The sequence below is a fragment of the Stylophora pistillata genome, chromosome 6 (genome assembly GCF_964205215.1).
Source record: "Stylophora pistillata chromosome 6, jaStyPist1.2, whole genome shotgun sequence".
NCBI classification, from domain to species: Eukaryota; Metazoa; Cnidaria; class Anthozoa; order Scleractinia; family Pocilloporidae; genus Stylophora; species Stylophora pistillata.
In genome coordinates, this window is record NC_142524.1 from 34,684,199 (window position 1) to 34,706,019 (window position 21,821).

Below are 21,821 nucleotides of genomic sequence, written 5' to 3' on the forward strand. Positions count from 1 at the left end.
CAATGTTTTGATTATTTGACTTTAAGTCAATTAAGTGTGTTGAGAATTTAATTTTTCATTTTCACCCACCCTGCAACCCACCTATTCCACACACTCACACACGCACTCACGCACGCACTCATGCACGCACGCATCCACGCATGCACACACAATCAAAAGCCCTATAAAATTACCATCACTTTAATATGAACCATTTCTGAGATTTCAGTATATTAATTCTCAGTTTATAAACAAGCCATGCCAGGTTGTTAGTCACTGAATACTAACTAATAAACTGCCCAGAGGAAATCAGCACTCGACAGTGGCATAACCAGGATTTTCAGTGGGGGGGGGGAGGGGGTTTACACTGTGTAAAACAGAAGGCATTAATTTTACTGGATTGCCATGTTACCCTTCATGCCATGTTTTCCTTAGAAAAAAGGGCCCACAAAGGGGGAGTCACAGACACCCCAGTACCCCCTAACTATGCTCTCGCCCACTCACCCCACATTCTCACTTTTTCGTGCAAACCGACTGCCTTGTAAAGGTTCAACGAGGATAAGTACTTCGAACCTCTGTGATGAACACCCAGTGCCTGTTGCATAAAATGAGAAACTAGGGGTAGATTAATAGCGCGGCTCAATTCTTTTTTTCATTATTATTGCATCGAAAAAATGCTCGCCAAAATTCCACCTGCTCTGCAGGCTATCGAAAGCCATTAAATATTTGGTCGTCAAAACGACCGCATGAGTCATCAAGACAACTGACCGCGATGAGACTGTTAACTAAAAAGTTTCCCTGCTCATGCGCGGTGCCATGGTTGGCCCTCGGCCATCTTGCTTTCTTCCACGTTTTGTCTGTCTTTATCGTATTTTGATCAAAAACGTGTTCATAAATCAGTTGAGACGCTTAAAATTCTTACAGAATGCCTTTCCAATGAGTGGTGCGGTTTTATAAACCTTAACATGTCCAGGTAAGATGTCTGTTGTGTTGTAAAAGAGACCGGTGTCGTGTGTTCATTTTGTTGCAATTTTACTTATTTCGCGATGTAAACCGATGTCCTCGTTTGATTTAAGCTCTGCCTCCGGACAGACACCAAAATCCTATGGGATTACTTCCCCAATATCCTTGGCAGGACCCAAGCCCGGAGTAAGTAAAAAATTCAGACCACAAGCACACGTGGAAAGTTGATCCTAAAATTTACCCAAGCATGATCGCGTCTTCTAGGCCAGTGAGATTAGCATCATGTGTGATTGGTTAATTATGAACACAGCTGTGTGAGTTAGGATGATGATTTCTGCTCATTGTAATGCTAGTCAGACCAATACTATGTTATGAATAAACTTCGTTACAAAAAAAATAATCGTGTTAGTGTGCATGGAGTAATCTCTTATCGTCATTTTACCAGTAATGACTTATTTTAAGTCCGTACGTGAACATACTGTTTTCACCAAAAAATACGATAATATTAAAAAAAGGGTTCATGTTTCAGAAACATGATTAACATTTGTTGTTTGTTTGTTTTTTTTTTAATTAAAGTTTTTGGCAAATTTAACACTGCAGATGGGAAACCGATCTTGCTGCTTTATTATGCAATATTATTGTCAGGCTATGTGGTGCAATAGATTCCTGAAGTAGTTAGTGTAAATCTGAATGTGCATTTCTTACTTGCATGTTTTGAATGTGCCTATAAAAAAAACTGCAGATGAAAGATTTCAAATGGGTCTCTTGGCTTATTTATGTATGAAATTTTTACAAAATTTGTACAAGGGTTGTTGAACCAATCACTGAGTACATACATTATTTTGTCCTTTCCAACCAATAGCTTTCCTGTATTAGGAGTTGAGTAGTGTTGGGCAATTCTTATTTTCTTAGGACGTAACACTTACAAAGGCCCTTGAGGAAAGTCTCAAACCTTATGGAGTCTTTGAATCTGAGGAAGAACTTCAACACAGGTTATTAATGTATAGTGTTTTTAAGACTTGTTTGGTTGCTATGGCAAGTAGAAAAATAATGGGGGTAACCTTTACATAAAGTAGCCAATTTTTTCAGACTATATGGTTTAGTCAGGTAGCTTTGTGAGCTTTGTTGGTATATTTTTTATGGTGTATATGGACTTAAGTTTTTTCAGTTGTCTCTGGCCATCTGGGTGACTTTAAAAAGAGCTTAGCTTTAAGCCATAAATGTGTAAGAGGTCAACTTTCTCTCTTTAATGCTACCATTATAATGAATGGTTTTGATAATCTGAGAGAAATTTGTTACTTTAATTTTTCAAAGTTTTCACATTGGCTATTTCTGATCAAACCTTGTCCAAATTTTCCAAACTGAAACTTCACAACAAAGTTATGTGTGTTGATTGCCACCTAGAATTATAGTCTCACATGTAATTTTTTAATTGCATCGTTGGTGCAACTTCTCCATTTTCCCTTTACTTTTAAATTTCCACCACCCTCTCTGATTCTAATTGAAAATCCATCAACTATTTTTTGTGGTTTGTAGGATAGTTGTCCTTGGAAAACTTAATACTCTGGTCAAACAGTGGATCATTGATACTAGTCTAGCCAAGGTTAGTGAGAATTAGATGGTGTGCATGAATGTTTGACTGCAGAGTTTTAGATAAAGTCTAAATTGTATGTTTCTAATTGTATGTTATAAAGGGTAAATAGAATCCAAGGCCAAAAATGATAGCGATGACTGAAATTCCTGTAAATCTAAAGGCAGCAGTTAGAAATGGTTATGCTAGAAAAATGTATAATAATAAATGTATCAAAATTGTTCTTTCTAACAGAACATGCCAGAATCTGTTGCTAATTCTGTGGGTGGAAAGATCTTCACCTTTGGTTCGTACAGACTTGGTGTTCACACTAAAGGTAAGTAGTTATTTTTGCACATTCTCCATATCTACCTGGGAAAACTCTACTTCTAAGTAAGTCACCACCTTTTGGGGAGGTAACTAGGGTCCTGATTTGAGAAAGGAAGGTCTCCTCTCTCAAGATGAGACTCTTGTCTGGCAAGAAGGCAAAAACTGAATGCTTTTATCTTACCAAGTTATTTGGTGATGAATAAAATAATATACCGAGGACATTTTTTTGTTAGTTCTCTGACTGATCTGAACTGATCTGCTTGGCAGTGTATTGATATTGTAATGTAAAGAGGAATTGTTGTGCCATCATTCCTGGGAATAATAAAAATTGGATAGATGGAGACTTGATTATACTTGTTTGTTGGAGAAAACAAACTGCAGATATAAAGAATAAACCACAAAAGATGTAGTGTATAAGAATGGTGAAATTTGGGAAAGATTAATACAGATGATGAGCAAAGAATTTAGGTTACAGTTTTCAAGCGGCATTAACTATTATATACTTGTAACTCCTTCAAGACCATTTTTAATTATTGACCATGATGAAATTGACCACAAGTAATATTATGATAAGGTGACATGCTGTGATTCAAATATCTAGGAGCTGATATTGATACCCTCCTTGTTGCTCCTCGTCATATTGAGCGATCTGACTTCTTTGGGACATTTTATGAGATTCTCAAAAACAATGAGGATGTGAAAGAACTAAGGGTAAGATTTTGTTGCTGTACCATGCTGTAAGTCTACAAGATACAATTTTTTTCAACTGTTTACATGTAGTTTGGATGTTATATCAAAATTGAGCTGTTGCAAGTTCACTTCAAATTGTCTTCAAATTGGCAAAATGTTTCATTTACCTGTTGAGTTTTGAGAGTGCAAGAACACTGGCACTGTATAGTACAGTCTAAATGCTTTTGTCAACACTCACAACACACGAATTTTATGAACATCAAACAAGCAACCAACTTATCAAAGTCTCAAGATTAAATTCAACTGATTTTAAAAAATTGTTCGTTTTAGGTCAACTGCTTTAAAGTATGAACCTTATTTTTCCAATTTAACGTTTTCAATTTGGTCTTTATTCCTCTCTAGACTGTTTTCTAGATTTTCTTTTGGTGTAGGCTCTAAAGAACAACTTTCTGAAGCATGCATTATTTGTTCTCTTTTTTCTAGGCTGTTGAAAATGCTTTTGTTCCTGTCATCAAATTGGTGTTTTGTAACATAGAGGTAAGTCTTGCTGCATGTATGTTGTGGTTTTTCCTCCCTTTCAGTCAAACTTTGTGAAATTATGTGTGAAAGCTTATTTCCCATTTGGTCTTGGGTTAGATGGACTTGTTGTTTGCCCGACTAGCTCTGCCTGAGGTGCCAGATGATCTGAGTCTATTAGACGAGAGTCTACTAAAAAACTTGGATCCCAAGTGCGTCAGAAGTTTAAATGGTAAGATTCAAGTAAAGCTCTTGTTTGTATAGTTAGCTTTATTTTGTATAGACTTTCTATAACAGAGTGTAGCTATCCATTTAGTACATAAATGACACAGCCAGCACATGTGCCTGTACAATTTATTGAAAGAAACCACTTCATAGATAAGAAAAGGAATCTTCTAAATGTGTCCATACTTTGGCAGTATTACTATTACATGTGTAAATTATAACACACTTTTGATATTGTCTTTTTTTCAGGTTGTCGTGTCACAGATGAAATCCTACACTTAGTTCCCAATATAGAAAACTTTCGGCTTACGTTAAGAGCTGTGAAACTATGGGCAAAAAGTATGTATTATTGGCTTATTTCTTCAGTCTTGCATTTGGGAATAGTAACACTGATCTCTTGCAACAACTTACTGCATTTCTTTGCTCTTCCAGACCGAGGGATTTACTCCAATGTATTAGGTTTCCTTGGTGGTGTGTCCTGGGCAATGTTAGTGGCTCGCACATGTCAGCTGTATCCAAACGCTGTGGCAGCAACACTTCTTCAAAAATTTTTCCTTGTGTTTTCAAAATGGTGGGTCATCAATAAGTACTAACAGTATTAACATTTTACATGAAGACATGTACACTGCACTTGTGTACTCTGATGGTTGACCCACAGGGGGTCCACACAAGCGGCGTGTCTGGTCATTTGTTTGAAATATAAAGAAATATATGGGAGAATATTAAAGAGCCGTAATATCTTAAACTTATATCAAGGAATGTCTTTTTAAGGCTGAAAATAAAAGTAAACCTACCTCACTTGCTGTGTATTGTCATTTCTGTGGTTCTAAATGGCGAATTTGAGTGATTTGGTAGATTTTGCATTGACTGTTACTCTACTGTAGAAGAAGGAGACAAGGGTGGAAAGCTCATTTTCAACCACTCCAGTGCGAAGCCAATTTTCACCCTGAAATTAGAATCGCCCGGCTTCCAGATGGAACACCAGATAAACTAAAAGGTTGACGCTTCTTCTCGTGTCATTCAATGGAAGATCCATTCAAATTCCAAGCGCTAACCACCAAAAAACTTTCGAGAAATGCAGCTTTCCAAGCGATCGGCATCTGCGGCACAGATTTGGTGTGCCAGGGAGCAACTGTTGCGCTGTTTGCTCCACGCTGATTGGATGATGGTAAACAATGCCCTGTTTCAAATGCCTCATGTGAGAGGGGAGTCAGGGGCATATTCGCGCCGGCGATTCATCTACTGACTAGCCTGTTGTGAGGTTTAAGGCGCGTCAGTAGTTGAATCGCCAGCGAAGATATGCCCCTGACTCCCCTCTCACGTGAGGCATTTGAAACAGGGCATTGTTTACCATCATCCAATCAGCGTGGAGCAAATTGTGTGACGGCTGCTCCCTGGCACACCAAATCTGTGCCACAGATGCCGATTGCTTGGAAAGCCGCATTTCTCGAAAGTTTATTGGCGGTTAGCGCTTGGATTTTTAATGGATCTTCGATTGAATGACACGAGAAGAAGCGTCAACCTTTTATTTTATCTGGTGTTTGATTTGGAAGCCGGACGATTCGAATTTCTGGGTGAAAATCGGCTTTGCGCTGTAGCGGTCAAAAATGAGCTTTCCACCCTAGTCTCCTTCTTATACAGTAAAGTAACAGTCAACGCAAAATCTACCAAATCGCTCAAATTCACCATTTAGAACCACAGAAACGACAATACATGGCAAGTGAGGTAGGTTTACATTTATTTTTGAGCCTTAACATAGACATTCCTTGTTATAAGTTTACGATATTATGACTCTTCAATAGTCTCCCATACATTTCTTTATATGTCGAACAAACGATCAGACACGCCGCTTGTGTGGGCCCCCTGTGGTTGACCCTCTTAGATTGAAGATTTTTTTCTCTTTGTCACTCCTAACAATGTGTAATTCTCTAAATATGATTTGTTGTTTTCAGGGACTGGCCAAATCCAGTTTTGCTGAAGAATATCACTCAACCTACTGAAAAACTAGGCTTGAATTTTCCTGTTTGGGATCCAAGGGTAAGTACGTGAAGAATACTACGTGTAGTTTTAGTTCAATTGCGATATGTACTTCAATTGCGATATGCACTTCAATTGCGATATGCACTTCAATTAGGATATGCACTTGTTCACTAATGGTGACAGTGACAGCATGAGGAAATATTGACATCAGATTTTAATGAGGAGTTGTTTGTCTCTAAAAAATTAATGTTGTAAGTCTTTTTTTTTTAACACTGACTGCTCATGTTTTTCAATCAAAACTTGTTAGAACACTTCGATCTAATATCATTGCAAAACTCCCTAGTCAGTTTACCAAAGTTTAGCCCAAAGATGTTTGATTAATGAAACATCTTCCATTGAGCCTTTGAAAATGGCAATTGCAGTCTTCAACAACAGTTCTCCTCATTACTGGGCACTTGATCACTTGATGAACTGTTACTTCTACATAAGAATCAAGGCTGATAGTTTCGAAAGAAACTGTTTGGGGCTGCGTCGGTGGGAGTAACAAAATAATTTGGATATATCAACAAAGTTGAAATGGTAAATTGGCCACTGTAACGAATACAAAAGCTGATGTTTTGAGCGTTAGCCCTTCGTGGGAGCGAAGGATTTGCTCCCACGAAGGGCTAACGCTCGAAACATCAGCTTTTGTATTCGTTACGGTGGCCAATTTACCATTTCAACTTTGTTACTTCTACACACTGTAGATTCAGTTCATATCATCTTCAAGCTCAGATGGATCTTAATCTTTGTTTTGTTTACAGATCAATCCAGCTGATCGATATCACCTCATGCCAATCATAACTCCAGCTTTTCCACAGCAGAATTCCACTTTTAATGTCTCAATGTCAACAAGAGCCATCATGAACGAAGAATTCGCAACTGGTGAGTTGAACTCTGTTCACTGGTTTCCAGCCTACCTGTGTTCTGCCGTTTTCTTTTTAGTTTAATGACCCATAGTGCTCTTAAACAGGTCTCTTTATCAGGAACAGACAAAGGGTATTGCACTCCACCCCCTGCCCCCCTCCATAGATGAGATGCCTGTTTATACAAGGTTACTTCTCATGGCATTGTGTTGTATTAACCATGTTTCAAATTTCTCAGTAAGGTTGGACCTTAGGACTACAAAAAGATTGATTTGAATGAGTAGTCTAACTGGGAATTGGGGTTACCTGCATTAACTATTTGAAGGACAACTTGAACAGACTATTTGCAGTGTCCTGTTTACTGAGTTGTCATACTCTGGATCACTTCATGCTGGGGGAATTTGATTCTAAGCTTTTTGGTTTTGACTGCATAGCTGACTTACTAACTTACATGTGATGGTTCTTTCAAAGGAAGTGTGTCTCATACCTGATATATTCAGCAGTCTAAAACTTTCCTTTTTTTCGGTTACAGGCCTTACTATCACAAGTGATGTTTTAATTGGCAAGTCCACATGGGATGCACTGTTTCAACCACCCAACTTCTTTAGCAAATACAAGTACATGATCTCTTGTTGTTTCTTGTGTCTCAATGTTAAGCTAAGCCTTTATTGCGCTGTTGTGTATAATCTTAATGTACATCTGAGAACTGTGGCAATAAAAGTGCAGTGTTCAAGTGTGCTGTTTGATTGTTTACCTGTTCTTGCTGATAATGCCTTGTGGCAATTCTATGGTACAATTTGTAAAAAGAAGAAATTTTCTTGTAATTTAGTTACGAGATGATGAAATTGTACGTTATTGTTATGGGCATTCAAGATGACTCAAAACAAATTTACCTCCAAATGGATAAAACAGAGCAGCAATATTGAACATTTAATTTGTGAAAAATATTTGCACTGCAAAGTGTTTAATGTTTAAGTGTACAAATGTTGCAAACAAACATTTTAGAAGCTAGCCATATTATGGCAGTCTTGAGACTTTTTTCTTGATTACCTCTTCTTCAATACATCACCTACATGTAGGGACAGTCAAACCCAATGGTCATGATACAGTGTTCTTTATTCTCAGTGATTGTAAATGGCAGAATATGCAATTTTAAATTATCAATCATTTTGCTGTTATTGCCATCTCTTCTGAATTTGAAATTCAGTCATTTTTTAGACTGTTGTGAAGTGTGTCATCTCTCAAGAGCAATAATATTTGATTTACGGACTGCACTTTCAAAAAGCAGACTGTTTCCCAACCAGCACCATTTATTGCTGGTGAATTCTATTCTCCACATTTCAGACATTATATTGTGTTAAGTGCCATATCCAACTCTGAAGAGGATCACTTAGAATGGTGAGTTGTTTTTCATTTCATTCATTTTCAGCTCACATACAGAAGAAAATGACTGCTGAGACACACCAGGCTTTAGGCACTAAACTTTGTTAGATAGTCACAATAAATCCATTTTTTCATGTTCCATGCTGGTTACAAGAAGATGAATATTTTTCTTTCTTTTACTTTGACCAAGCTTAAAATTTACTACCTTCTCATTTTTGTTATTTACTTTTCTTTTTTTCTCTCCCAGGATTGGTTTAGTAGAATCCAAGGTCAGAATACTTGTGTCAAACCTGGAAAACACCCAGTATGTCATGCTTGCTCATGTGAAACCCAAATCATTTGGCCCACTAGAACCAAATAAGTAAGTTTTGTTTGTTTTTGTGTGAAGTTTAACTTGCAACTGCTTTCCAACCTCGGCAAATCAACATCTTAACCATATGGCAGATTAAGAAGGAAGAGGCTACAGTTCATGAGAAGTAACAAAACCATCATATGGAGATATTTTCTTGATACAACTTAAAATTCTAAGGGACAGCAAAGAAGGAAATGTATAGTGACCAGTTTCATGTAGAAGGATTTACTTTGTGGTGACTTGTTTGCTTTTGAAAGCTTTGAAAAAAAAATTCAACTCTTCTATCAGGATTTTGGAGAAATGACTATGATGTCACTGCAATACTTTCCACTTACAGGTGTACGTGCAGTTTGTCTCTTTCAAGCTACAGATTTAACGCAGTTTTGTTGTTTATATTTCAGAGCGTCACCCACCACAAGATGGTTTATAGGACTACAGTTTGAGAAAAAGGGTAAGCGTCACTTGTTCATTACAGATTATTATCTTTTCAGTGTTTTCACTTGTTTTAGAGTTGTGCAAAAATCACCAAAAAAACCCCACACGAAATGGAAATGTTACCTCATTGCTACTTTGTTGCATTGACAGAAAATGTAAATGTAGATTTGACAGGAGCAATTCAGATGTTTACAAATACTGGTATGTAAATCGTATGATCATACTTTCATATTTATCTATATGTTTTGCTTTTTGAGCTCAATAAGTCAAGATTACTTACTTTCTACCATAGGCGACCTGGATAAACGTTACTTGAACGAAAGCTTTTATGAGCTGAGCATTCTAGATTTCCAAATGCAAGAGCCTTCAGGCACCAGTGAATGTTCTAGGAGCACATCTTTGATGATGGCTTTATTTTGAACTCTCCCTTCCGTTTTTTTTAGTTATTTTTTAAAAAAAAATAACTATATGTTAGCGTATAGATTGGTGTATTGTGGTGTAGTGTAATCTGATCAGCGCAATTTGTTGTATCTCTAAGCAATCTGATTGGCGCATCTCTTTTTTGGTGTATCTCAACGCAATGTGATTGGCCCAATTTTTTGGTGTATCACAAACCAATCAGATTGTAGTATTTTTCGATGTCGCACCAAACAGAGCGTTCTTGCTAATTTGTGGTTTGACAGGTCTTCAAATTTGAGCGAATCAACACGTGAGTCGGAGAGAGCGGTTCGCGAATTAAGGAAATGTATGAGTCGTGTTGTGAAAGCGGAGGAGTTGTGATCGTTGTACGACTATGCTTATTCTTCCTTCTGAAGGAGACTGAGTGGAACATGAGAAAAATTTTGAATCAAATATTACTTCAGATATTGATAGGAGCAACTTCAGGATATTTCATTGCTATATATGAGTTAGTCAGCGATTCCAATTTTGAATTTCGCTCAAGGAACGAGGTAAGATGACATCTACAAGAGTTGTACGATCATCTATTCAATGTAATGGCTCTTGTCCTTCGTGAGGATTTTATCGCTATGATCTGTCTGGATTTGAAAGGTCGTCAGGGAACTTTTTCTACCGATTAGCGAGTTAAAACGTGCATGTTTTGTGTACCGCTCCTTCACTTGCGACGCACACACCGTCAGCTAAAGGCCAACACTAATTTAGCGTTATAGCGTGTTGTTTTGGAAGGGTTAGTTTTGCTGACTCTGGTAAAACTTGCGCGAGACATTTGCATAAATCACATTTGATTGATTATCTTTTTTTTTTTGCCATATGGTTGCTCTTTTAGCAGCGGTTCCAACGACCACCAAGTTACATTTACTTTCTGCGTCGACTGCCTTGTTACATATCCGTTTCTTTGCTTCTAAAAGTTCTCTAAGAATTATATATTGTTTAAACGATATTTTCCCGTTACAATTGCGTGTTTACTTTTTACTCGCCAGTATGGATTAAACTTTCTTAGATGAAATGCCATTTTCCAGTAAACAACGTAAATTTTATGACATAAATCTACCTCAATGAAAAATATTTCACAAGGGACAGAATGGTACGGTCGGTTAATTTTCCACGCAACTCTCACGTGCTTAGACGTTTTCTACCAATAAAATTCGCTTTAAGCTAACCTGGACTTTACCCCATTACGTGTCAATTTCCTGTAAACAACCTGCATTTTATCATCACGTATTTCGCACGCACAGGGCAAAGTCCAGATAGGCAACAACCAATCAAGTAGCCCACCTTATTATCCTTTGAAAAATGATACTTTCTCTTGGTTCAATCTACTTTCACTTGTTTGAAGAACGGAGACCGGAAAGTATCTTTGTCCAGAGGCTGTAAGAGATCAAATAGAGCTTTACACTGCAAAATTACATGGAAGATTATTTTGAGGCAACCATCTGTTACTGAACAAGAGGCTACACGGAGCCTATATTTGGGCCGGATTTGTGGATCAGCGGATTGAATTGAATTGGTTCGAATTGAAGGCTTTGCTGTTTCAGCAAAATCGCTGTGGAGTGCTTTTTATGGTTTGTTAACATGGAGAGTTATGGAGACTAAGACTTCGGAACAAGTCGATGCCATCCATGACAATTTGGGAAAACTAAAATCGGCAGAGGAAATGCGGGATCACTCATTAAAAATTTGCATTTGAACACGATGATTTTGCTTACAAGGATTTCTCTTGCTTACATCTAATAACAAACCTTTGAAGTTTTTTTTGCCTCAGAACGATATATCACAGAGGGCATTTTATAGACCTCAAGTTTTTTGACTGATTGAAATTAAAGGTATGTGGCAGTGACTTCCACAAGTTTTTTTTAAAAGAAAAGAAAAAGAAAAGAAAAGTACAATTTTTTTGTGCGCAATATTAATTTACGAATGGATTCAATCGCCAATGTTTACGTAAGATGATCATATTAATTAATCGAATTTAAACAATCGGCCAAAACTTTAACTGTTCCCAAGGGTTGTTGTTGTCACCAGTACGTTAACAATAGAAGTGATTCACGGTATTAGGTTTGTACTTTAAATAAATATATTTAAGTGCACTCGAAAGATGAGTATAAACTGTAACAAGCTTATCGTTGATGCGCGCCCAGTACTTCAAATCTGACTGACAATCGATGCCAAAACTCAACCTCGTTCCCAGGCTATGTCCACCACATTGCTTTACGCTGATTAAAAAGTGCGCGCTATTGTGCATTTTCTTGCACAGGAAAAACCAAACGGAATTTCTGATTGTGGCCCTTAATGGTCAGAATAATAACTAGGACTTTGTCTCTGACGAAGTAACGGCAATAAGCACAAATTTAGCCTACCAGCAGAGAGAGAGAGAGAGAGAGAGAGAGAGACGTAAAGGCACTTTTGTAACCTCACTGTGGCACTTGTGTAACCTAAAGTGGCACTCGTCTAACCTACAGTGGCACTTCTGTAACTTTAATGGCACATATGTAACTTATGGCACTACTGTAATCTGGCACTCGTGTAACTTTTGTGGCACTCCTGTCACTTTTGTGGCAATCATGTAACTTTTGTGGCACTCTTGCAACTTTTGTGGCACTCTTGCAACCTTTGTGGCACTCGTGTAACTTTTTGGCACTCGTGTAACTTTGTGGCACTCGTGTAACTTTGTGGCACTCGTGTAACTTGACAAAAAGACAAAAGACAAAAGTGAAACTGATGATCTTACCAGTTTTGACATCTTATTTAAAACTGAACAGAGAACGAGAGAATGGAATCTACTTATTTATTATTATAACATAACCAAAGTAAAGCGCGCGCTCTGATTGGTCAAGTTAGCGTCCCCCATTTGCCCATGGGTGTACGCTGCTGACGTGAGCAAATGCAAAGACTATTTTTCCGCGCGCGCTTGTTTTTTTCTGGTCACGTAAGATTTGTTAAACAAAAGGGAACTCTTTAGCTACAAAGTGTTAATCTTATAAAACAAATGGTAAACACCACAGCGCGTACACTATTGAGTTATGGATGCACTTGGGAGGTTTGCTAAGCACTCAAGAAGCTAGAGTCGCTCTCGGCTATGGCGTCGAGCGACTCTTACGCTTCTTTCGTGCTTAGCAACCTCCCGCGTGCATCCATAACTCAATAGTGTACGCTGTGGTGTTTATCATTTGTTAATTATTTTTTTTATAAGCGAGAAGAAGAACCAGTCAAAATACCTGTAGATTTCAGCGAAGTATACGAGTTGATACAGTGTCTCCAGACTTGCCACCGTTAAATAAACTTTGTCCTATGTTGTCTCTTTAGTCCACACCCAGGCAGTGACAGCCAAAATGTTCAAAGAGGGTATGAGGATAGAGGCAGAACACGTCAAAAAGTGAGTCAACTGAGTTGGATTCCAGTTTCAGTCGCACGTATCTCCAAAAGTAGTTTCATTTGAGATTTGATGAGAAAAAAAAAAAACAGCAAGCACCACCCTTTTTGATTGAGTGACAACGCCAATCACAACAAAAGCAAAATGAGCCGATGAGAACTCAAAGCAAACACAAGCAAACTGACTGAAAAGACGCAACTGACCAAGAAGTGATTGTTTTAAGTGTCCTTCTCATTGATTGAGGGCGTGGCGCGAGTTTCTAGATCAATCACCGAGCCTAGCAGGACGCAACTGACGCAACAGAGCAAGTCGTCATTGCTGTAAGTTTCCTTTTGATTGGCTTAAAGGGTGGTGCGAGTTTCTGGACCAATCCCAAAGCAGAGTCAGCGAGACCAAATTGAATTCTTGTAAGACCAGTTGAATGCAAAATTAAAACCAACTACTACTAGACCACTGTCATTTTCTCGCCGTGTCTTTTCACGCGAGGCTGCTTACATGTTTTTACTTTTAAATTCTCATTGGCTCCAGATATTTCTCTTCTTGATGATTGTTCTTTACATTATTCTGGCCTTGGCTCAATGTCACTCGGTCTAAATAAAAAATGATCAATGAGTTTCTTCCTCCAACGATAGACCGTAGTGCCGGTAATAAGGAAGTTTATCAGACGGATCAGGGATTGATTATGAGATTCTTCGTGATTGCAGGAAGCAACTTAGTAAATATTTACCAGCGAGTGTGCTAAAACAGAAGAAAAAAAGCTCCATAGTACCACCAGTAAGTCATGAAACGACGTGTTTTTTTTGCTCTTTTACTAGAAATTACATGTGCACATTTATTTTGAAGGCTATTTGGCACGTGCGAGTAGAGCTTCTCTGACAATTTTTTTGTCGCTTGGAGAGGCAATAGCATTGGTTGTAAACGAATACTAACCAGTTTTTCTTCGGGAGTATATATAACTCGTTCTCTTCTCAAGTAATTTGTGGCGACCAGTGATTATGATTATTTGAAGAGAGAGTACGATGTGAATAATTATTGACCAACGATGTTTGACACCAAACGGAATGGTTCCCCATCTGGGCGGCTCGACATGGTTCTCATTTCATGTTATTCTTTCCAAGTTTAGTTGTTTGATTTTTCGTCGCCTGCACACTTTTTTAGTTGTTTCCCGGAAGGTGGAGTGAAAAAAATAACAGTCCAATCTTCCCTCGACAAGCTTCACATAGCAACGCAAGCCAGCAACAAACACCGTTTATTGTAGTCTCATGCGCAAGTAACTCAGGAACCAGTTCGATGACGCACATCTTTTTTCAGCGCATCAACATTCAAGTTTAAAAATCTGATCTGTAGATACAGCCTCCTTACTTTTTCGATAATGCTCTGCATTTTCAATGATGCCAGATTCTCGAGAAACAACAGAACAGAATGACTCTTGTTTTGTCTCCAGGCTTCAGTGACTGCTGGAGGAAAGTCAGCTAAAGGTGACGTATCTTTAGATTCAACACTCAATGCCAGTGATGCGAGTTTGGATATCGCTTCAGAGCCCAGCAATGATAGTGAGGAGTTGAAGGGAACCAGTGAAAACAGTGAAGAAGCCAGTGAGTCGAATTGTATTTATTAAGACTACTTTTTAGGCTGGCTACACTGACTGGCCATCGGACAAGTGTGTCCGAGTCCTGTCAGGGTTTTCCTCGCCCTAGGATCCTTGCACTGAGATTTATGTCAAACTCGCTTTTCTGACAACGTATTAGTATTCAGCGCCGAGTGCTGTCTGAAAAAAAGCTTCCACTCAATTCTATAGAGGAGAAAAAATTCATGACACTCCTTTGCAGAAAACCACGATTTACTACTTGATCTAGTTTGATCCATCAAAGAAAGGCAGCCAAGTTGTTGATGTGTTTATCACGCTTGAAATTATACTCAGTGACCGTAATTAAGAGAAACACTCGTGTTTCGTAGTTTGTTGAAATCTTAAATGTGGTCTTGCCTCGTTCATTTATGTGCAGATGTATCCACAGTCAGTAGTTCAGACGACAAAAAGACATACCCAGACTCCACGGTTTCCACAGTCTCTGTTGGTGAAGTGACGTCATCAGACACAACTGCTGTCTCTAGTCAGCCATCAGCGGCTTCACCAGACAAGGTATGCGCCGCCATTAAATAACTGAGCTGCATTTTGACAACTGGAGACAGTTGTGTCACGCCAACGCGAGACACAGCACATGTCGCAAACTTATGCTGGCGAATGAAAACAACGCCCAAGTAAATGGCGGAATTTTGGCGAAGTTTTCCTCGTAGTTGAGGCGTTATTAACAAATTTTTCGGTCTTAAATTTCCCTACCTATCGTCTTGTAACAGGGTTCAAAAAAGTTTTTTTTGTCACTGCAGTTTCATTAAAATTTGCAGCGAAGTAGTAATTAACGATGATGCAGCGAAGAACCTTTCTTTTGCCGGGTTTTTTCTGAGCAATTTTTTAACATTCGCAGATGACTGCCCGTTAGTTTCTGAACTCGTAGCTGTACAGAGATCCGTGCAGTGTCTGTGGTGAGCTGAATTCTCCATTTTGATCCAGGAGTGTGATCTGAAACACCAAATGGATCTCTGTTCAGTTACGTCTCAGCTACTGCTTACCCACCCCTCCCCTAATGCAACTTTAACTCTGACTTGTTATCAGTTGACTGACTGTTGTAGGGTTAGGTGGGGAGGAGTAGATGCACATTTGCCTAGATACTGACATCGACCCGAATTTTCAGCTCGAAACTCAAACGCCATTGATCGTCCATAGCACGACTCTTTTCTCTTCCGTAACAATGATTGCGCATTTTCCTCAGCCTGTTGGTTTAAAGCGAGCTGGATCTCCTCCAGAAGACGAAAAGGTCAGCAAAAAACAACGGGTGGATGATGCTCAAATCACGGTTTGTTGTAAAGTCTTTGTTCAGTACCTTTGAAATTGTCTTGTGCTTTGTTGTTGCGTTGCGTTTTGTAGACAGTCAATCTTTACTTATTTGGGATTGTGTTCGTTCTCTGAAGACGACCAGTTCCGTGAATTCACTCAACGGTGATAACGGGAGGAAACGGCCAAATTCTGACCCTATTGCTGACGGTGAAAGTCCACATAATAAGAAGAAGGAGGAGAGTGAGGATCTTGACAACGTGAGTTATGCATAGTTGGCTATGCATTGAACATTTCTTATCGAGATTGATTTTATAACGAAAAAAAAGGGTTACAAATAATCATCTTGATGTTTGAGAAGACTGGGCAGTTGTAGATCAAATGAAAAAAAAGGAGCGTATTTTTTCATTAATATTACCTCTAAGTTGTTTTACTGATATTATTACTCAAAGGCGCTTGGATTCTGTAGGCATCCGATCCAAGTAGTCAGGCGCGTAACGTGGTCATTTTTTCAAGTTCGCACAAGTACATATGATCTAGAAACCTAAGTAAACTGAGCGAAAAATACTGCGTTCTTTATTTTTTGTTTGAAGTAGTTGTGTGAATACAAGCAAAGAACAAAGCGTCTTGCCCTTATTTTGAGCAAACTTGGCGCAAACACAACGTTGTTTTAAAATTTTTCTGGTCACTTCAAGTACGCACGTGCATATATGCGGGGAGAACGCTACGCGCCTGGTAGTTGGTAATTCTCCAAGTCCCTGTTTGTTGCAGGGATAAACTCCAGCCTCACTCGCTAGTTAGGATTGTGGACGCTCTTAGACTTCACTGTGATTAATTAGACCTGAACGTAAAAGTATGGGCAAACACAACTTAAAACTGGGTTATTTCACGTCTCTTCGTTAAGGAAACTCTCAGAATGAGGTCTGTCTTTCCTGGCTTTTTTGTTAACTACGCCAAGCACTCCAGGGTGCAAGAAATGTGATCATACATCTGCTGTAGCACTGAATTCAGTTTCTGGAACGTTTAGAAGTAGGCTAACCGCCGCCTGGTTAGCTCAATTGGGAGAGCGCCGGACTGCTGTGCGGGAGGTCGAGAGTTCAATACCGGCCGGACCAACACTCAGGGTCTTAAAATTAACTGAGAAGAATATGCTTCCTTTCTTTAACATCAAGAAATGGTTAGATATTCTAGTCTTCTCGGATAGGGACGAATAAATGGAGGTCCCGTCTCCTGCAGGGTTAGGGGTAGGAGACGTTAATTTCCCACGCACGAGATTACTGTGTGATGGATGTCCTCCCCTGGGGTGGGATGGGTGGGTAACAGGACCCCCGTTGATACCAGTGTTTACTACACTGAAGGGGCTATCCTGTATAAATAAAAGATGTCTGTCTGTCTGTCTGTCTGTCTGATGTTGATAGCAATCGTAGCCTGAGGCAGGAAAAAGACACGATGTTAGTCCCTGACGGTTCATGTGAGAATGCCTCCTACTAAACTGCTACGACGTCTTGCTGCTACGTTGATCAACGTATTAACAGTAAATAACAATTGTTGCCAATGGATGGAGGTGCAAACCCTCTTTTGACTTTACCTCCAGGTTAATGCGAATCCACAGATGGAAGAAGGTGACGTGAAGGGATCAACGAAGACTGAAAACTCTGCTAAAACAGGAGACAACGAACCTGAAAATCTGATCGATGTAAGAAGGAAGAATCTGACAATTTTTTTTTAGTTCGGCGTGGCTATAAACATTATGGGAAGCAACATCTTAAGTGTGGCAGCTATTTCGGACACGTATTTACTAGTTTTAATAAATGGTGTGACTTATTCACAAAGGGTCCTCGTTAGTGATTGCACCCATTAGTGATGGGTCCGTTTTATTTGGCAACTTCTCTTGTGATTGTGTTAAGACCTTCCAGGAGTGACATATGTATGTTCTCTAAGAGAGTCGTTTAAATTTTTTTTCACGGTTTTATTATTCCAGAGTAGCAACCCAGTGGAGTCGAAGGATGGAGTATCGACGGCGGTTAAACGATCGATATCTCCGACAAACGAGGAAAAACACGCGGAGAAGAAACTAAGATCTGCCAACGAGGTCAGTAACTTCTTTTAAATTTCATTTTCAGAAGTCAATTTTAACATTGTCTTTAGGTTGCATGTCAAACGCTTTTGTTTTGCGTGCGAAAATAAAATCGTTTCGTCGAAATTGCAGGATCGCCATCCTCGAGCATCTCGGTCGTCGATCGAGAATCGGGTTTCGAGTCGAGACTGTCAACTAACTTGTGAACGGTACCGAACAGAACGTTAAAGCTATAGTTTATTCCTCTTTTACCGTATTTATCGCACGAAAAGGTGCATCACAACCAGCTTAGCAAAGAAATTTGTCACCCTCTTTTAAACTTTGTAGGATCTTGAAAAGGAACTCACTGACGAAGGACCTCCGCCTGCTGGCCAAATACCAGTTGTCAAAAATGCCATCAAAATAAAACTAAAGTAAATGGTTTTACTACATGTTTATGGTAAGAAGGAAGAAACGTTTTCCAAAGTTCAGCTACTTCACACAAAGAACACAAACCGTGTTTCTGAATCACACGTATTTTTTTTACAAGTCGTACACCACGTGACGGGTCACGTGACTTGTAAAACTACACTAGACACGTGTTTTGTGTGATCATTATTCGCGGTTACTCCTTGATACACGCCATTATAGTCGTGTGTCGCACTCATCATGCCCTTGATCTGGTCTGACCTTGGCGAGCAACCATGTATTATTTTTGTGAGCTTGTACAGGAAAAGTTGATATCAAATGTATATTTTGACCTTTGTGTTTCTTATAAGTCCAGAGTTATTGAGTTGTATTTTGTGGAAATCATGGTTGAGGGTTTCACTTTGCAAATTTTGTATACTAAGCATTTTACAGGATCTTGTATTGTATAAGTATTTATAAGGCCTTCTGTTGCTTTGATTGTCTGATGGTTTTGACGACGCTGTACTCCTGATGTAACTTTTGTAAAGTGTTAAGTACCTGCATGGAAGGAAAGAGGTTTACCTCGAACATGAAATAACTTAAGATGTATTTTGCAGATTAAATCAAAAATCGATATAGTGTTACTTTTGTCTTATAATGATACTGAGAGAAAATAAATAAACAAAAAAAAAAAATAACATCCTTATGATTTTGTGCGTGTTCTTAGAACAGCCCATCACAAATGAACGGCCTTGTGGCACTGTTTACTTCCGTGAGCTTGAACTGCTCGTACAAATGTTAACCGAAGTTAAAGTTATCGGAAGATGAGGAGTAGTGTCTGAAATCACTAAACATGTGGTGAAGTCCCTCTATTCTAGTCATGACAGTTAAGATTTAAAAAAAAGTGATCCTGAAAAAAAGGAGAAAAAGATCACTTTGGGAGACAGGATTTTCGAGGGTTTGAAGTGGCTGAAAATGAATCAAGCAAGTTAAGGGTTGAGGTAAATTTTGGATCGAACTCGTACGAGTTCGAGTTACTAAATGTCAACCGCATTTTGATGCGGATGACAATTCAGTCCACTGCGGGTCCTCAATTTTAACAGGTATGACATTGCTCGTTTGAAGAGTTCATCAGCTCAGTTCGGTATAGCCTTCACTGAAATTTCTGTCGAACACTCCCAATAGCGTGTTTACTCCAAGGGAACTTAGGGGTCCTTAAAACAAAGCTGAGTACGCTCGCAGCATCTATAGCAACCGAATGAAGGCGACTTGCCCTAAGCGTAAGATGTAATTACCAATTTTCCGTCAGCTAATAGTTATTTGGTACGTAACGTGAGCATGTTGTCAAAACCAAAAAAATGAAAAGGTAATAAGAGATGAGGATCGATGAAAGCGACATGAGATAGGTTCCTTGAGACAATTGAACCTAAGATTGTTTAAGGAAATTCTGAATTGCGCAACTTGCTGGATGTGCGTTGACGAAGCAGGAAAAAATGAATGTCGCAAGAATAGTGTGGCAATGTACTTATTTGATCTCTGCGCATTCGGTATTTTTCCACATAGCACCGTAAGTAGCGGACTTTCTTGTTGAATCTCAGTTAAGGAAATTTATCAGTTGATGTATTTAACTGCGCCCACCTGTCTTAACTGTTTGAAATTTCACAAACTCTTTTTAGGCAGAATGCAAAGAAACGATCATAAGAACAACTAAACGGTTGTTGAAAATCCGCGAAAAAAAAAAAGAGCCGGAATTGATTTTAGTGTGCAGGGCGGAACACTGGGAGTAAAGCGTACAAGAATTCGTGGGCGTCATTCCCAGAGTTCGCGCGGCGCACTAAAATCAAATTTTTTACTTGATTTTTTCGACCCGCAGGCTAGAAAAAGCTCAAAAGTTCTATTTCATACTCTTCGATCCTAATCAAGATATAATCTTGATCGATAACGAAATGCGGATCTCTTTGGTTTGAATTTGATCCTATCGTGAGCCAAATTAATGGGCTCCTGATCCTATTATTTCATCGAATATAAATATATTTTTTAATCATTTGAAGGCGCCTTGTTTTGTCTTGATTCGTAGCAGTGCTAAATTTGCATTGATTCATTTATTCTAGATCTTAATTTGAATTATTCTGAATATTTAATGAAAAGAGAAAGTTAGACGAGAACTCGGAAATTTAAGCTGTAACGGTTGTCGTTCTAAGAAGTTTTTTCTTAATTTAAGGAAAAGGAAGAAAGGCACCAAATATTGTTTGGTTTTGAATTCCGAAACTAAAAAAATTATAGCTAGTTTCACAAATGGTTGATTACGAACCAATACTTCTAGAAAAAAAAAGAAAGAAAGAAAAAAAAGGGTGTGTTCAAAGGTTCCCAAGTAATCAGTTTCCTTTATTTGAGAGAAGGAAGGTACGGCAGTAAGTTGACAAGGGCGTGTCTCTGAAATGTGCCAACCACGGTGAGATTAAATAAATTCACAGACCACCCTTTCATCAAAGTTCCTGGCTCGAGATACCCATGGAACGCTGCTTTTACCTAAAAACGCGTCTTGAAATTGACATTGCCGCTGATTACATTAAATTAGGAATAGTATTTCGTAATAGTTGTTTTCATTGCACCACTGGAGTGCACAAGGTTTTGTGGGACTGTTACAGAGAAGGCAGGCTTTAACTTGCGCAATTTGAGTTTCCTTAATTGATGAATGGTCTAATTAATTTCTCAAGGAAAATATCACTTAAGTCACTCATTAATCCTCCTTTGATTGGCTAATGATGATGAAATAACTGGCGAAATACAGTCCGAACTGCGATTGGCTGGCGGTAGGATCAAAAGGGAAAAACTCTTGCTGGCCTTGGTGGTTATATACCAGCCCTTTCTGGGCTTGTCAGGCCGTGGTAAACCGTCATTTGACAATCGTTTCTGTGATGGAAAAGGAAAGCAAGCGAGAAACGTCGCCAAGAAAGGACGAATGGTTTTAAGTTGAGGAGAAGATCTATCCTTTGCAGTCCTTTGCAGGGGCCATTTCAAAAGAAAAAAGAAAGGAACATTTACGATCCCATACTCTTGAAGAAACACCTCAGGTAATGGTGTCGCCTTCCTCAAACGAGCGTGTCAACCAGTACAGCGTCCAAACTACCTCAAGGCATCCGAGAGAAATAATCCTTTAGACCCTTTCAAAATTAACGCCGCCATTTTGCCGGGGGTGCAAAACTGCTGGGGCGAGCGGAAAATGTACAGTGAATGTGTGGAAAAAGTCGGGAGATTGATGCTCGATAATTTGAGGAAGGTTGACATTCTGCAATTTCTATGAATTACGAAG

At 38.9% G+C, this 21,821-nt stretch overlaps 1 protein-coding gene across 3 annotated transcripts; it reads left to right on the plus strand.

The window, feature by feature from the left end:
* The first annotated feature begins 795 nt into the window (after positions 1 to 795).
* On the plus strand, positions 796 to 18,860 carry LOC111347650 (poly(A) polymerase beta). Of its 3 annotated transcripts, XM_022954878.2 has the most exons (26): positions 796 to 952; positions 1,056 to 1,128; positions 1,855 to 1,934; positions 2,479 to 2,545; positions 2,768 to 2,849; positions 3,444 to 3,553; positions 4,016 to 4,069; positions 4,169 to 4,280; positions 4,523 to 4,612; positions 4,706 to 4,844; positions 6,226 to 6,310; positions 7,057 to 7,177; positions 7,691 to 7,775; positions 8,503 to 8,556; positions 8,789 to 8,902; positions 9,295 to 9,344; positions 9,479 to 9,529; positions 13,088 to 13,157; positions 13,859 to 13,928; positions 14,599 to 14,749; positions 15,158 to 15,294; positions 15,983 to 16,066; positions 16,182 to 16,304; positions 17,639 to 17,740; positions 18,026 to 18,136; positions 18,449 to 18,860. In XM_022954878.2, exons 1-26 carry the CDS (start codon positions 945 to 947, stop codon positions 18,536 to 18,538), a joined length of 2,313 nt encoding a protein of 770 aa, XP_022810613.2. In that variant the 5' UTR covers positions 796 to 944; the 3' UTR covers positions 18,539 to 18,860. The 3 variants fall into 3 exon arrangements, with proteins under 3 accessions (XP_022810613.2, XP_088619347.1, XP_088619349.1); XM_088763221.1 differs by lacking the exon at positions 796 to 952 and having other exon boundaries at positions 1,036 to 1,128; XM_088763223.1 differs by lacking the exons at positions 796 to 952; positions 17,639 to 17,740 and having other exon boundaries at positions 1,036 to 1,128; positions 18,449 to 18,680.
* Positions 18,861 to 21,821: the final 2,961 nt, after the last annotated feature.